This window comes from Lynx canadensis, chromosome C2 (assembly GCF_007474595.2).
Source record: "Lynx canadensis isolate LIC74 chromosome C2, mLynCan4.pri.v2, whole genome shotgun sequence".
NCBI classification, from domain to species: domain Eukaryota; kingdom Metazoa; phylum Chordata; class Mammalia; order Carnivora; family Felidae; genus Lynx; species Lynx canadensis.
In genome coordinates, this window is record NC_044311.2 from 110,046,367 (window position 1) to 110,061,192 (window position 14,826).

The 14,826-nt window shown below is 36.6% G+C and overlaps 1 protein-coding gene across 1 annotated transcript in view; it reads left to right on the forward strand.

The window, feature by feature from the left end:
- IMPG2 (interphotoreceptor matrix proteoglycan 2) overlaps positions 1–14,826 on the forward strand; it is an 82,444-nt gene that overhangs the window by 25,308 nt on the left and 42,310 nt on the right. The window contains exons 6-9 of the mRNA XM_030330330.1: positions 892–974; positions 6,704–6,865; positions 11,217–11,275; positions 12,653–12,673. Coding sequence (XP_030186190.1) covers positions 892–974; positions 6,704–6,865; positions 11,217–11,275; positions 12,653–12,673 — 325 coding nt within the window. The remainder of the gene's footprint in view (positions 1–891; positions 975–6,703; positions 6,866–11,216; positions 11,276–12,652; positions 12,674–14,826) is intronic.

Genomic DNA, 14,826 nt, shown 5'->3' on the forward strand with positions numbered 1-14,826 from the left:
CTCCACACTGCTTTCCAGAGCGGCTGCACCAATTTGCATTCCCACCAACAGTGCAAGAGGGTTCCCGTTTCTCCACATCCTCTCCAGCATCTATAGTCTCCTGATTTGTTCATTTTGGCCACTCTGACTGGCGTGAGGTGATACCTGAGTGTGGTTTTGATTTGTATTTCCCTGATAAGGAGTGACGCTGAACATCTTTTCATGTGCCTGTTGGCCATCTGGATGTCTTCTTTAGAGAAGTGTCTATTCATGTTTTCTGCCCATTTCTTCACTGGGTTATTTATTTTTCGGGTGTGGAGTTTGGTGAGCTCTTTATAGATTTTAGATACTAGCCAGTAAGGATTTTTTTGATTGCATTCTGTGGTGTACTTTAACATGTTTCCTTGATTTTTGTATTTCCTATGAATTGGAAGTTGCTTTCTTTATTTTTAATTTTTTTTAAAAAGCTTTTCCTTATTGCAAATTTTAAACATATACAAAAAAATAGAATAGCACAATGAGGCCAAGCTTCAACAATGATCAATTCCTAGCCAGTGTCCAACCTTCACCCACTTTCCCTATCAGGTAACATTATATTTTTCAGTATCTGTCCCTTTACTAGGTAGCTCCTTAAGGATAAAAATTTTGTCTGTATCCTTAACAAATCTTACATAGTGGCTGACATATAGTAGGTGCTCTTTAAATGCTTGTTGCTTGAATGAATGAGTTGTAATTATTTTCTGTTCTAGGAAGATTCTATGCAAATGTTTCTTAAGGTTAGAATGTACTGAATTTCCAGGATGATAAAGCAAATGACTTACAGGAATGGTTTTGAAGTCAGCTTCATTATTTCCTGATATGATTCTGACTTAGGGACTACGTTCATGTACATGTTTTTGTTTTTCTACTTAGGTGCTGTTGTCAGTGTTCCATATCCAGGGGTGACCACCTCTGAAGGTATCTCAGAGAGCAGCAAGGAGAGGCCTGGGGAGAGTGTGAGTGATGCTCTGTTTTGTTATTTAGTTTCTAACATGGAGAACAGGGTTAAGAGAGACTTATGTTCCACTGCTAAACTGCACAAAACTTCATGTGGTTTCCTTTATGGAAATGTAGATTCTAAAACCAGTATATTAAAAAGAACCTAAGATTCCTTGGAGAGTTGAGTCAATCTGCTTTTGCAAGAGAGAGCTTCAAGTTGTAAATGAAATGACTTGTGCTTGGGGAATTATCATGGTAAACTCATTGTCACTTGTGGGCTTTGTGACATAATTTACTGTCATTTGCCTATGTTCTTCTGTTGCCCTGTCTTCTTCAGAGGAAAAGGATGTAGGTTTTATGCAGTTGAAAAATCAAGAAATACCGTGTTTTTTAAACGCATCATTATTAACAGTAACCTGTTCATGAAACAATATTAAGTTTACTTTCTGTAACATTCAGTTTTCAAAAGAAAGTACACAGGCTGCCTAGGAAGATAGAAATATTTTGTTAGAAATTTTGTTAAATATGAATTTTTAAAATTTTGGGGTCCATAAATCTTATATTACTTAATACAGTGCGAACTCTGATTGAACATATTCACTAGAAAGATGCAATTTAGTTACCTTGCACATTTTCTTCCAATTTCAACGTTTTAACTTCTGTGAAATCATGTTACATCAGCCTACTCTGCCTCCCCACCTTCCCTCTCACTGAACAAAGCTGGTAGTAATATTGGACCCCTGGGTTGATTCCTGAGTCAATACATTTACCCTCTGTACAACTTCGTCCAGACTAGATGGTGCTGGGAAATATTGTCATTCAATAAATATTTGTGAATGAATGAATAAAAAGTGATACCATGGATCTGAACTTGAAGCACAATAGTTATGGTTTAGGTATGGGAACATTTATGGAATGAGATAGAATTCCCTATAATAAACATGAAGGAATTGTACATAATTGAATTGTATATAATTGGAACATTAATATCTAAAAGAGAGGATAATTTCAAGCCAATTTATAGAATCAGTAAGAAAACAAAGCAGTATAAAGATACCTAACAAGAATTAGATCCCTGTACCTCTAGTTCAAAATGAAGCTCGAAGTTATTTTTACAGTTCATTTTTTCCTTATTTTCCTAATTTTCCATCTACTGTTTTAGAAACTGTATACCTCATTTCTGTTTTGCTAGTAGTTACCCTATATATTACTTAATATGTAATATATTATTACATATAATATTTGTAATACATTCTATATAATATATATATATATATATATACTCTATAAATTACCCCATGAATTATAATGTATAATCTAGCAAAATGTAAGTTTTTCAAATCTTAATCCTTATCTTGAGCAATGAGGAACACTAGAACATTGTTACTCAAATAATCCCTTTACTGATTTATATTCTATTTTTAAATATTTTTGTTCTTTCTTTCTCTTTTAGTTTTCTTTTTAATCCCACAAGCTAGACAGTATTATGTTTGTTTCACATAAAATTTGTTTTACACTTACCTGGATGTGTATTATTTTATTTTCATAAAATTCTTTTTGTGCATTAAAAAAATTTTTTAATGTTTATTTATTTTTGAGAGACAGAGAGAGAGAGCGAGAGAGCACACAGCAAGGGTCAGAGAGAGAGGGAGACAGAAGACCCCTGTCAGGCTCTTAGCTATCAGTGGGAAGCCTGATGTGGGGCTTGAATCCACGAACCATGAGATGATGGCCTAAGCTGAAATCAAGAGTCAGATGCTCACCTGACTGAGGGACCCAGGCACCCCTCTTTTTGTGCATTTGAGATCTCCCTTCTAGGATAATTTTCTTTTTGAAATATATGCCTCTAATAATACCTTAGTGAGAGTCTCTCATTGGTTCCTTTTAAGATTTTGCTTGTCTGAAAATTTCTTTATTATTTCCTTATTCTGGAAAAAAATTTTTTTAAATGTTTATTCATTTTGAGAGAGTGCATGCACATGTGCACACATGGGGAAGGAGCAGAGAGAGAGGGAGAGAGAAGCCCAAGCAGGCTCCATGCTGTCAGCACACAGCCCCATGTGGGGCTCAGTCTCCTGAACTGTGAGGTCATGACCTGAGCTGAAATCAAGAGTTGGATGCTTAACAACTGAGCCACCCAGGTGCCCTGAATCTTTTTTTTTTCTTATTGAAGTATAGTTGACACACAATATTACTTTAGTTTCAGGTGTATGACATCGTAATTTGATAAGTCTGTACTTATTCTATGCTCACCAGAAGTGTAGCTATATTCTTCACCATTATGTGGGAGTCTTTGATCTGACCTTTCAAAATGTACAGACCTTTAACTTTTTATCCTATCCCTTTTGTGGTATTTAAAACTAAAGTCTAGGTTACAAAGGATCAGCAGATATACTGTGTACTCATGCAACACTGATTCATCTCTCTTGATTTTTCTAACCTGTTTTTCTTGACCTGTTAGGATTTCCTTAACTTTCTTGCAAACCACCTATGCATTAGAAACATTAAAAAATATTTATTCAGCACTTTAGGCTTTCTGTAGCAGCAAGATTACTAAGGATATTTCTTTTATAATAATACTGGGAATGGAAGTTTCTGTCCAAATTTAGCAAGATAAAATTTAATATTGAAAAATGCAAAATTTTGTATAAAATTACATAAGACTAAGAGTTTTTATTGATGTTAGTCTCTATATGAATCAGCAGTATGATGCAGTTACTAGGGGAGAGCTAGTAAAAACTAGTGTAGCTGTACGTTGCATTAATAGAAATATAGAATCTGTTATAATAGGTGGTATCCTATCATGTTTTAATTGATCAGACGTCACTTGTGTATACCACACTCTAAGGAAGATATTAAGAGCCTGAGAAATGTCTGGAGGAGAGGAGCTAAAGGAGTCAGGGAAGTCATGATAGCTGTCTATACTTATTTGAAAGGCTGTCTGGCGACTACAATTTTTATATATGTCCCAGATTACAGAACTGAGATCAGTGGTGGAACTTATAGGAAAATATATTTGGGCTTAATATTAAGAACTTTGGATGGAAGTGGGTGAAATGGGTGACGGGGACAAGATGTATAAATTTCTAGTTATAAAATGAATATGTCATGGGGATGTAAAGTACATAATGTAACTGTAGTTAACAATACTATATTGCTTATTTGAAAGTACTTAGGAGAGTGGATCTTGAAAGTCCTCATCACAAGAAAAAAATTTTCTAACTGTGTATGTGATGGATGTTAACTGGAATTATTGTGATGATCATTTTTCGATACATAAAAATATTGAATCATTACATCGTATACCTGAAAGTAATGTATGTTTGTTATATATCAGTTATACCTTAATAAAAATGCCAAAAAAATATATGTGCCTGATATGTGCCTGTTACTGTTTTAGGAGGCATACTGATAAGTAAACATGCACTATAATCTCTGTATGGTATGCACTATGATAGGGCAAATGCAGAATGAAGTAGAACATTAGGAGCACTGGGTCAGTTTTGAGGGGGCAGTTCTGAGAAATTTTCTGATGGGAGTGAGATCTGAACTGAGGATGAATAGAACTTACCAGAAGAAGAGAAAGGTGAAGGGTCTTGGCCTGAGGTCTCAAAGCAAAGGGAATAACACTGCTTAGGCCTGAGATGAGAGAATTAGACCATTCCTTGGTCTGTAAGTAGGAATTTCACATGGCTGGAGTAGATAGTGAAAGGGGGAGGGGAGGAAGATGAGGCTGGAAAAGGGAAGCAGGAACCAAGTTGTGAAGGGCAAAGAAGAAAAAAAAATTAAAGAACTTTCCAACCGTGAGAGCTTTTTCATATGAAATGTAATGGTCTGTCTTTGAAAATCATGACTCTTTCTCATCAGAGACATTTAAACTGAAGATGAGCAGCCATTTGTCAGGGATATTGTAGAGAGAATTTCAAGCATCACAAGGGATGGTAGGATCATTGAGGTTCTTTCCTATTCTGAGGTTATGAAGGTCTGATTATATGATCTATCAAGGATAAAAAATGATACACTGAAGCATAGCCTCTGTAGTCTCTTCCTGACTCTGCCATTGGGTTGCTCTGAGCCCTTAGGCTAGCCATTCTTCCATTCCAGCCCCTCTTCTTGTGTATCAAAATGGAGGAACTTGGATGAGCTCAAGTGTATCTGCCATGTAGCAGTTATTACTATAGCATTCTAGTAGCGATATTTTATTTCCCTTATTCTTTTTACATTTATTAACTGGAATTCATCCATAAGAGACTATGTCGACTCTCATTTATTTATTAAATCATCTATTTCTATCAATATGAACACATGGATATTTATTTTATTCTTTGGATTATAATCAGTTATTTATTTTGTTCAAATTGTTACAGCATTGGCCACTGGAAGACCTGGATATTACTGTTACAGAATACAAAACGTTCATTGATACTGTTTCAGATTCCACACAGCAACTAATCTTTAAGTAATTACCACTTGTCGAGTTTGGTGTAGTATCTAAAAAGAATCTGTACATGAACATAAGAGAAGGGAAGCAAAAATAATATAAAAACAGGGAGGAGGACAAAACATAAGAGACTCTTAAATATGGAGAACAAATTAGAGGGTTACAGGAGGGGCTGTAGGGGAAGATGGGCTAAATGGGTAAGATGCATTAAGGAATCGACTACTGAAATCATTGTACTATATGCTAACTAACTTGGATGTAAATTAAGAAAATAAATTAAAAAAATAAAAAGTATCTGTACAATTTTGAAAAGGCTATTAATATATTTCCCCCTTCCTGGGGCACCTGGATGGTGCAGTTGGTTAAGTGTCTGACTCTTGATTTTGGCTCAGGTCATGATCTCACCATTGATGAGATCGAGTCCCACATTGGGCTCTGTGCTGACAGCAGTGCCTGCTTGGGATTCTCTTTCTGTCTCCCTCTGTCCCTACCCCCGAGTGTCCCTCTGCACTCTCTCTTGCATGTACATATGAGCTCTCTCTCTCACAAAATAAACATTCAAAATATATATTATATATATTTATATATCTGTGTCTATGTCTATGTGTATCTATATTTCTCCCTTCCTTAATACTTTTCTTCATATACTTCAACGAAAACAACATAGTGCTACCGATTGAATGTAGAAGCAGATATGAGAATCTACTGTCTTCTTATTAAGCCAACCAAATTAAAGAGTATGTAAAAATGTAAACAATGTTACATGTTAATTTTTTATTTTGCAAAATATGTTATTACTTTTTACAATGCAAGGAGTTTATTATTTTTAAATGAATTAACAAATATTTTAAAATTTCTATTTTATGTTTGTTTGGTAAATATCTATAGAGATAGTCCAAAAAAACCCCAAATGTCTTTGTATTTCTTAATGATTTTTAAGAGTTCGAGGGGTCCTGAGACCAAAAAATTTGAGGACAACTCTTCTAGGCTATTTTTAGATGATAATATTAGTATAGTCAACTCTTTTAACTCACAGATGGTCAACTTTGGTGGTTATCTGGAAATTTTTCCGGTCTTTCCCTGAAGCAGTCTTTGTGTGTTCAAAGGAATGTACAAATGCACAGTAATTTTAATATTAGCCTATGTCTTAAAGTCTACCCAGCTAGTTCCAAAGTCAAACACTATATAAAAGGCCATCATTAGCAGTTTCTTTTGGCACAGTGTCTGATATATAGCAATCAGTAGGTATTTGTTGGTTGCATGAGTAAACATTGACATTTTTTTGCCTTTTCTCTAAAAATCCAGATTAGTAATGAAATTGTGAATGTCATGGAAGAAACCACAAAACCAGCAACTGAGCAGATTGCAGAGTTTAGTATCCACCTTTTGGGAGAGCAATATAGGGAAGAACTACAGGATCCCTCCAACTTTCAGCACCAGCACCTTGTAGAAGAGTTTATTTCAGAGGTGGGTGATTTTTTGGTTTTCTTTCTTCCTCCTTTCCTTTCCTTTCCTTTCCTTTCCTTTCTTTTTTCTTTTCTTTCCTTTTCTTTCCTTTTCCTCCTTCCTTCCTTCTTTCCTTTCTTCCTCCCTCCCTCTCTCCTCCCTCTCTCCTTCCCTCTCTCCATTCCTCCCTCCCTGCCTCCTTCCCTCTCTCCATTCCTCCCTCCCTTCCTCCTTCCCTCCCTCCTTCCTTCCCTTCCCTTCCTTTCATCTCTTTCCTTCCTTCTTCCTTCCTTCCTTCCTTCCTTCCTTCCTTCCTTCCTTCCTTCTTTCCTTCCTTCCTTCCTTCTTTCCTTCCTTCCTTCCTTCCTTCCTTCCTTCCTTCCTTCCTTCCTTATTTCCTCCCTCCCTCTCTCCATCCCTCCCTCCCTTCCTCCTTTCCTCCTTCCTTCCTTCTTTCCTCCTTCTTTCCTTCCCTTCCCTTCCTTTCCTTCCTTCCCTTCCCTTCCTTTCATCTTCCTTCCTTCCTTCCTTCCTTCCTTCCTTCCTTCCTTCCTTCCTTCCTTTCTTTCAACAAGAAATTTTGCTGGGATTGTAAATTTCCCATATTCACAAGACTGGTTAAAGGTGGGTTAAGGAATCAAACTCTTCTACTTGGTACAGAGGGCTGTAACTTAGCCACTTCTTCAGAAAATTCTGTAAAAAGATCACAGAAAGGTAGATGAGTTATTTAATTGAAGCAAAACCTTTCACACCTTTGCCATCTGCTAACAAATAAATACTATTTCCAAACTTTTGCTGCACAGCCAAAGAAGAGTGTGTTCTGTGGCATGGTTTTAACTTGACAGTATTTGGAGAAATGCGTATCTTTGAGAAACTACATGGATTGTATTGTTTTTCTTGAAGGAACATTAAATTTAATTTCTTTTAATTTCATATTTAATATTCTTTTTCTAAATTAAAAAATTTGAGGCAGTTAACACATGGGTAGTATACAGTACCTAGTCCAAAAGGACAAAACAGTATCCAGTGAAAAGTAAATTTTCCTATCTCTGATCCTTGGTTGGAGGTATTTTTATTTATTTTTTATTTTTTTTAAATGTTTATTTATTTTGGAGAGACAGAGAGAGCATGAGTAGGGGAGAGACAGAGTGAGGGGGGACAGAGGATCCCAAGTGGGCTCCGTGCTGACAGCAGAGAGCCTGATGTGGGGCTTGAACCCACGAACTGTGAGATCATGACCTGTGCTGAAGTTGAACCTTTAACCCACTGAGCCACCCAGGCGCCTTGGTTGGAGGTATTTTTAAAAAGGTCTTTAAAGAATCATACATTAGACTATCCTGCAATTTTACTTTCTGCAAGAATTCTATATAGGACTTGAACTCAAGATTTTTTCAGTTAAAAATGATCCATATTTGGCCCCCTTCTTGTATAGATTTTCTCTTGTGTGGTGAGGCATTCAGTGCCCATCTCCCCTCTCTGTCCATTGACAGGGCACATCATTCCTTCCTGTTTATTTCTTTTCCATTCCCTCTTGATGGGGCTCTCCTTGCCCAAGTTTTCCAATTCCATTACCTTGGACTCATTTCCTTCCCTAGACACTGTGTCTAGATGAGAAAAAGAAATATGCATCTCTCAGCCAAACAGCATCATTGTAGCCATCAGACATGGAGAGTGTAAGCCAGACAATTAATTTTCCTAGCTGTGTGGCCAAGTTGCAAGGCTGTATGGTATGTGGAAGAAATGTCAGTCAGGCTAGTGGCCACCTGGCATCAGTTAGTGTCTTGGATCAGCTCTCTGGTTCTCTCTGCTCTTGGAGTAAAGAACCTTAAGAAGCCTGAGTGTTTAGATAAACATTTGCACTGTATGACTGAATATTTATAGGAAGTCTAATAAACATTTTGAAAAACATCTCCAACAGAGACTTTATGAGGTAGATAGCTCTTGGTTTGAGGTGATCTGGGGGGTGATGAATGGTCTAGGCCTACCATGAAATGGTTTCTTCCCTGGCCAATCTGTATAGCCCCATCCCCTTACCTGCAATGAAATGTCTACCACCAGCCACTTCTTTGTGTAAAACAGCAGAGTCAGAGGTTGTGTGTCTGAAAGGTTCTGCCACTGTGTTTACTGCAAATTGAGGGGGCCCCTCTAGCTCTCTCCCTTTAGGACACAGTCACAGGGATTGCTCCTTTAATACTATTTCCTGGGTAATAACATGGGAAGACATACAAGGAAAAAGAAAGCCTGCTTAAAGAGGATTGAGGTTCAGGAGCAATTGCTTTTTTTAAATGAGAAGAGTAAGATAAGCGTGGGATGACACCAAGTATGACATCAGAGAGAAAAAGGTCAGCACAATAGGCTTGGGAGCATAGATACCTGAAGAGAGCCACAGCATCAACACAGTGTCCTTGCATTGTGCCTTATGTTCTGCAAGCTGCTTGGTCTGTTGGCTAACAGCAACCATGAGAGTAAACATCTCCATTTTACACATGAGGCTCAGGAGGCTGAGTAAATTGTTCATGGTCATTTCAACCTCTAGGAGTAGAAGAGAAAATCAGGTCTCCTCCTTCCCTTCAAAGTGTTCCTTCCTTTATACCATGTACATTCCCCTTAATTTTAATTCAGCTGAGAAGTTAAAGTGAGCTTCACGGTTTTCCCAGTCCTGGTCCCAATTCTGTAACATCCTTATCATGAAGCAGGGAGAAGAAGAAGAGGAGAAAGCATGAAATGCATTGGGAAGAATACGGGCTTTGGTGTTAGAAAGATTTTGGGTTGAATAAATTCTGATTTAGTCACATAACCAAATGCACGGCCCTGGGTAAGTTAGTTGATATCTCCGTTTTCTCATCTATAAAACTGGGAAAATAGGTATCTCTTGGCATTATTGCAAGGATTAGAAGTGCTTTTGCAAAGCACCAGGCACATAGAAGTCATTCAGTAGGCTGTACCCATTATTAATCTTGATGTTAATAAAGTGCAGTGATTCAACTGGATACCTGTATGGTAGCTAACCAGATGTGATGAATTAGAATACCTGTATGTGGTTAGACTCAAGAGATGGCAAAGCCCCAAATGAGATGGGCCTAGCGATAATAATAACATACAGTTGTATTGCATTTTTCAGTTAATGGAGTACTTTCAGGTGCATTCATTTTAATCTTATGAAAACTGATATGGTTGGTGGGCAGGGCAGGATTAGTTCTATAAAATAAGGCACTTACTTTGCCAGCAGAAACAGTTGAGACTGACTCATTTTCGAATTCCTATCCTGCGGATTCCATCTCTACTTTTATCCCACAAGAATTATGGCACTTCTGTCTTTCCTCTAAGAGAATAAAACAAGGCAAATTATGATAGCCAAAGAGTTACATGGGTTTGGATTCTTTATCCTTAAGGTGTTAAGGTCTTCGGTGAACCATGATTTTTTTAAAAATCCCATTCTCCCAATTTTATCAAGACTTGGCTTTAAAAGCAAATGCCCAGAGAGAGATGTCTCCAGAATCCATTAATAACTTCCTTCCTTTGTTCTGGTGTTGGTTCCATTGTGACTTTTCTGGTAAGAGTGTCACCTTCTGAAATCTGGGTTAAATGCTCGATGTTGTTAAAATACATATTTATGCATGACCTATTTTTAGATTTTTAGTTCAGTTAGCATTCTTTCCAACCCTCTATTCACTAAGCTTATATTGATTTACATGGCTGGATCTTAAATATCTACTTGCTTCCTGTCAATGTGATGCTCATAAGTTGAGCTTTTGACCAATTAAGTTACCTGGTCACTGCTTCGTAACCTACATCATGACACCCAATCAATAGGGCCTCTCTTCTGGGGACTGAGCTTCAGCTTGTGGACTATTTTCTAATTTTGATTGTGTTCACAATTCCCTCGTGTTGTAGGAACAGGCAACAGATGCCTTCAGAAACTTTACACTAAAAGAAAACTAATACTTCACTGTTTATGAGTGTGTATGCTGCACCAGATTTCTAATCCAAACAATTACCTTTAAAAATGCTATTGTAGCTTTTTTGGGGGGGTAACTAATGCTGTTATCTACATTTCATCCCACAAGGGAAAAAGCAGTGTTTTGCCAACAAGAAGTTGCTTTTCACAGTTTGGAAAGAAATTAATATTAAAGCATATCAAAACCTTAATGTGAAAGAAAAATGTGGCAGTGTTGTGTTAAAAACTATTTTCTAACAAGGTTAATTATTATAGTTTTCTTACGTAACATTCTGTCCACTATGTATCTGTATACATGTACAAGCTTCCACCACTTATAAACAGTGCACTTTATAGTCAGCTCTTAAAGCAGTATTTTATATGTACCTTTTCACATTTCTACATAGCTAAAAATTTTATTTTTATTTTTAACAGGTTGAAAATGCATTTACTGGGTTACCAGGCTATAAGGACATCCGTGTACTTGACTTTAGGTAAGCAGACTCTAAAAATGTACATGTTCAGTAGCACTCTTTATTTCAATGTAATACCTTTTTAGCTCTTTCTCTTATCCCCCATGCTAGACTCAGTATTCTTAGGGTTTGGGGCATTTGGAGGATAGTTGTGGCCCAGCTCTTGGATGTAGGGGAGCATGAGTAGGGGTACTGTGTAACCTCACAGCATAATTAATAGTGCCAACATCTTAAACTTGGCACCCTCTCTTGTCACGACTTCTGTGTTTACTAGCAATAACAGCAAGCATGTACGTGGCATTTACAGTGTGCCAGGCTTCATATCTATATTAACTCATTTATTCCCAATAGCCATGCTATGAGATAGTTATTATTACTCTTCATTGTTTCTAATAAGCACTCCAGAGCACAGGAAATTTCAGTAATTTACCCAAAGATACTCAGGTAGTTGTCTGTGCAAGGGAGAGGGCCATGACCAGTCTCCCCAGTTCAGCCTTCTCACTTTTCACAGAATACTTCCTCCAGTTGTGACCAAAGCCTCTGTGAGAACCTAAGGATGTGAGGCCTTTGAAGACCCCTCTCATGTGACCTAAAAGGCAACATGACCTTGCAGCCAACTTCCCTGGGTTCAAATCCTGCTTTTGGCACTCCTGGCCAGATGATTTTAGATAAATTACCAAGTTTTAATGTCATATTTGTATAAAAAAGATAATTTACTATTAATTCTGCTTTATTAAAAAAACTTTAGAAATACTTTGGGTAAATTATGTAGCTTCTTTGTTCCTCAGTTTCTTTACCTGTAAAATGGGGATTCTAATGGCTCTTAATAATCTTAATGAGGATTAAATGAATTAATTTTTGTAAAACACTTAGCACAGTTTTCTGCCACATGGGAAGTTCTGTTAAGTGTCTGTTACATAAAATTAATGAATTTTAAAGGCTATGCAATATCCTGTAGTTTAGTCAGTCCTGACCTTTCCCAATCCCTTAAACCCTTTTCTGTATAACACCTTATTTTCTTTTCATTGATTTTAAACTACAAAACTCATTATCTACCAAAAAAAAGTTTCCTAATTTTGTTAATGCCAACAACTGGAGTCCTCTGCTGATCTACTAAAAAAAAAAAAATGCTTATTTAGAAAGAGAAAACCTTGTAAGAGTGGTTTAAAAAGTAAGTTTAAAGACAGTAAATATTATTATTTTTAAAATAGAATCTTCTCTCTGCCTTTGTTCACTTCCTTCAATCTACAGACATTTGTCAGCATCTGATACTATATAAGCATTTTGATTTAAGGAAACATTTTAGAGGAAATATATTAAGAACTTGCACTTTGATGAATGATGTGACAATTATAACTGTCTCAAACTCTCCTTAACACTTTGAATTTTTATTTTCAGGTCCCCCAAGGAAAATGGCAGGTAGAGTACTTTTTGGCACTTTTTATACTGTTCACTGGTTGAAAGGCAGTTTAGAAAATATGGTATGTTGTATTTTCAGTGTGGAATAACTTCCAATATTAGTGTCCAATATTCCAATATTAATGTCAGTATCAGTTTCCATCTCCTTACAGATCAGAGGTTGGCAAACTTTTTCACTTAAGGGTCAGGTAGTAAATATTTTAAGCTTTTCAGGCTATATGTTCTCTGTTGCAACTACTTAACTCAGCCATCAGATGAATGTAGATATCGATAATATACTGACAATGAATGAGTGTGCCTATATTCCAGTAAAACTTAGTTTATGGAAACTGAAATCTGAAGTTCACATGATTTTCACATGTCACAAAATATTCTTGCTTTGATTATTTTAAACTATTTAAAAAAGAAAATTCATTAACTCATGGACACTGGGCTGGATTTAGCTCGCAGGATATAGTTTATATAACCCTCCATACACTGTTGACTCTCAAGTGCTTTAAATGTTGAGCTATACTTAATTAAAATAGGAATAAAAACTGCCATTAATGTAAGCACTTTCAAGTATACTGTCATTCAGTAACATAATCAAGTGTCACTTTAAGTGGCAAATGAATGGGAGAAAGATCATCTCTACAATAGTTCATTTGCAAAACAAAATCCACTCTAGAATTTCTTAGAAAAAGCATAATATAAAAACATAGTCAATACTCTTTGTGGTAGTTGCTTGTCATTTTTTTTTTTTGCCTTTGGGCGCAAATTTATTTAAAACTCATTTTCTCAGGGTGCCTGGGTGGCTCAGTCAGTTGAGTGGCTAACTTTGGCTCAGGTCATGGTTTCACAGTTCATAAGTTCAAGCCCTGTATCTGGCTCTCTGCTTTCAGTGCAGAGCCCACTTTGGATCCTCTGTCCCTGTTTCTGTCTGCATCTCCCCTGTTCTGCCTTCTCTATCAAAAATAAATAAACATTAAAAAAAAACTAATTTTCTCTTGCAATATTGATAAGTATAATAGAAAGTTTATGAAGCAAATTTATAGGTTAATTATGGACATGTTTAGACATACAGTAATACTCCTTCATTGTAATATTTAATATTTGAAAAGAGCATTCTGACTTCCTCATTTAGAATTATTGTGTTATATGTACATTTCGTGCTTGCAGTGATGTCTTGGGTCCTTTGTAGTCTTTGCTGCTTTCTGCTCACAGAGTCCCCCTTAGGATCTCCTGCAGGGCTGGTTTAGTGGTCATGAGGTCCTTCAGTTTTGTTTGGGAAGATCTTTATCTCTCCTTCTATTCTGAATGACAGCCTTGCCGGATAAAGGATTCTTGGCTGGACACTTTACCTATTCAGCACATTGAATATTTCCTGCCATTCTCTTCTGGCCTGCCAAGTTTCAATGGACAGGTCTGCTACTAAACTTATGTCTTCCCTTAAAGGTTAAGGACCTTTAGTCCCTAGATGCTTTCAGAATTCTCTCTTTATCTATGTATTTTGCCAATTTCATTATGATATGTTATGGTGTTGACCTGTTGTTGATTATGAAGGGGGTTCTTTCAGCCTCCTGGACTTGGATGTCTGTTTCCTTCCCCAGATTAGGCAAGTCCTCATGTATAATTTGTTCAAATAAACCTTCTGCCCCTTTCTCTCTCTCTTCTTCTTCTGGAACTCCTATGAAATGTATATTATTTTGTTTCATTGAATCACTAAGGTCTCTAATTCTCCCCTCATGGTCTAGTAATTTCCTGTCCCTCTGTTTTCAGCTTCATCATTTTCCAAAATTTTATCTTTTGTTTCACCTATTCTCTTCTCTGCTTCTTCCATCCTTGCTGTCACTGCATCTAGTTTATTTTCTATCTCAATGGCAGCATTTTTTAATTCATTGTGGCTATTTCTTAGGTCTTTGATCTCTGCAGCAATGGATTCTCTGTTGTCTTCTATGTTTTGTTTTTTTTTTCAAACCCAGCTACTATCCTATGACTGTTACTCTAAATTCTTATTCAGATATGTTGTTTACATCTGTTTTGAGCGATTCTCTGGCTGTCATTTCTTCCTGGAATTTTTTTTTTTTTTTGAGAATTCTTCCATTTCCTCATTTTGACTAGGTGTCTGTCTTTTACATGTTTTAATAGCTTGTTATGTGTCCTATACCTGTGAA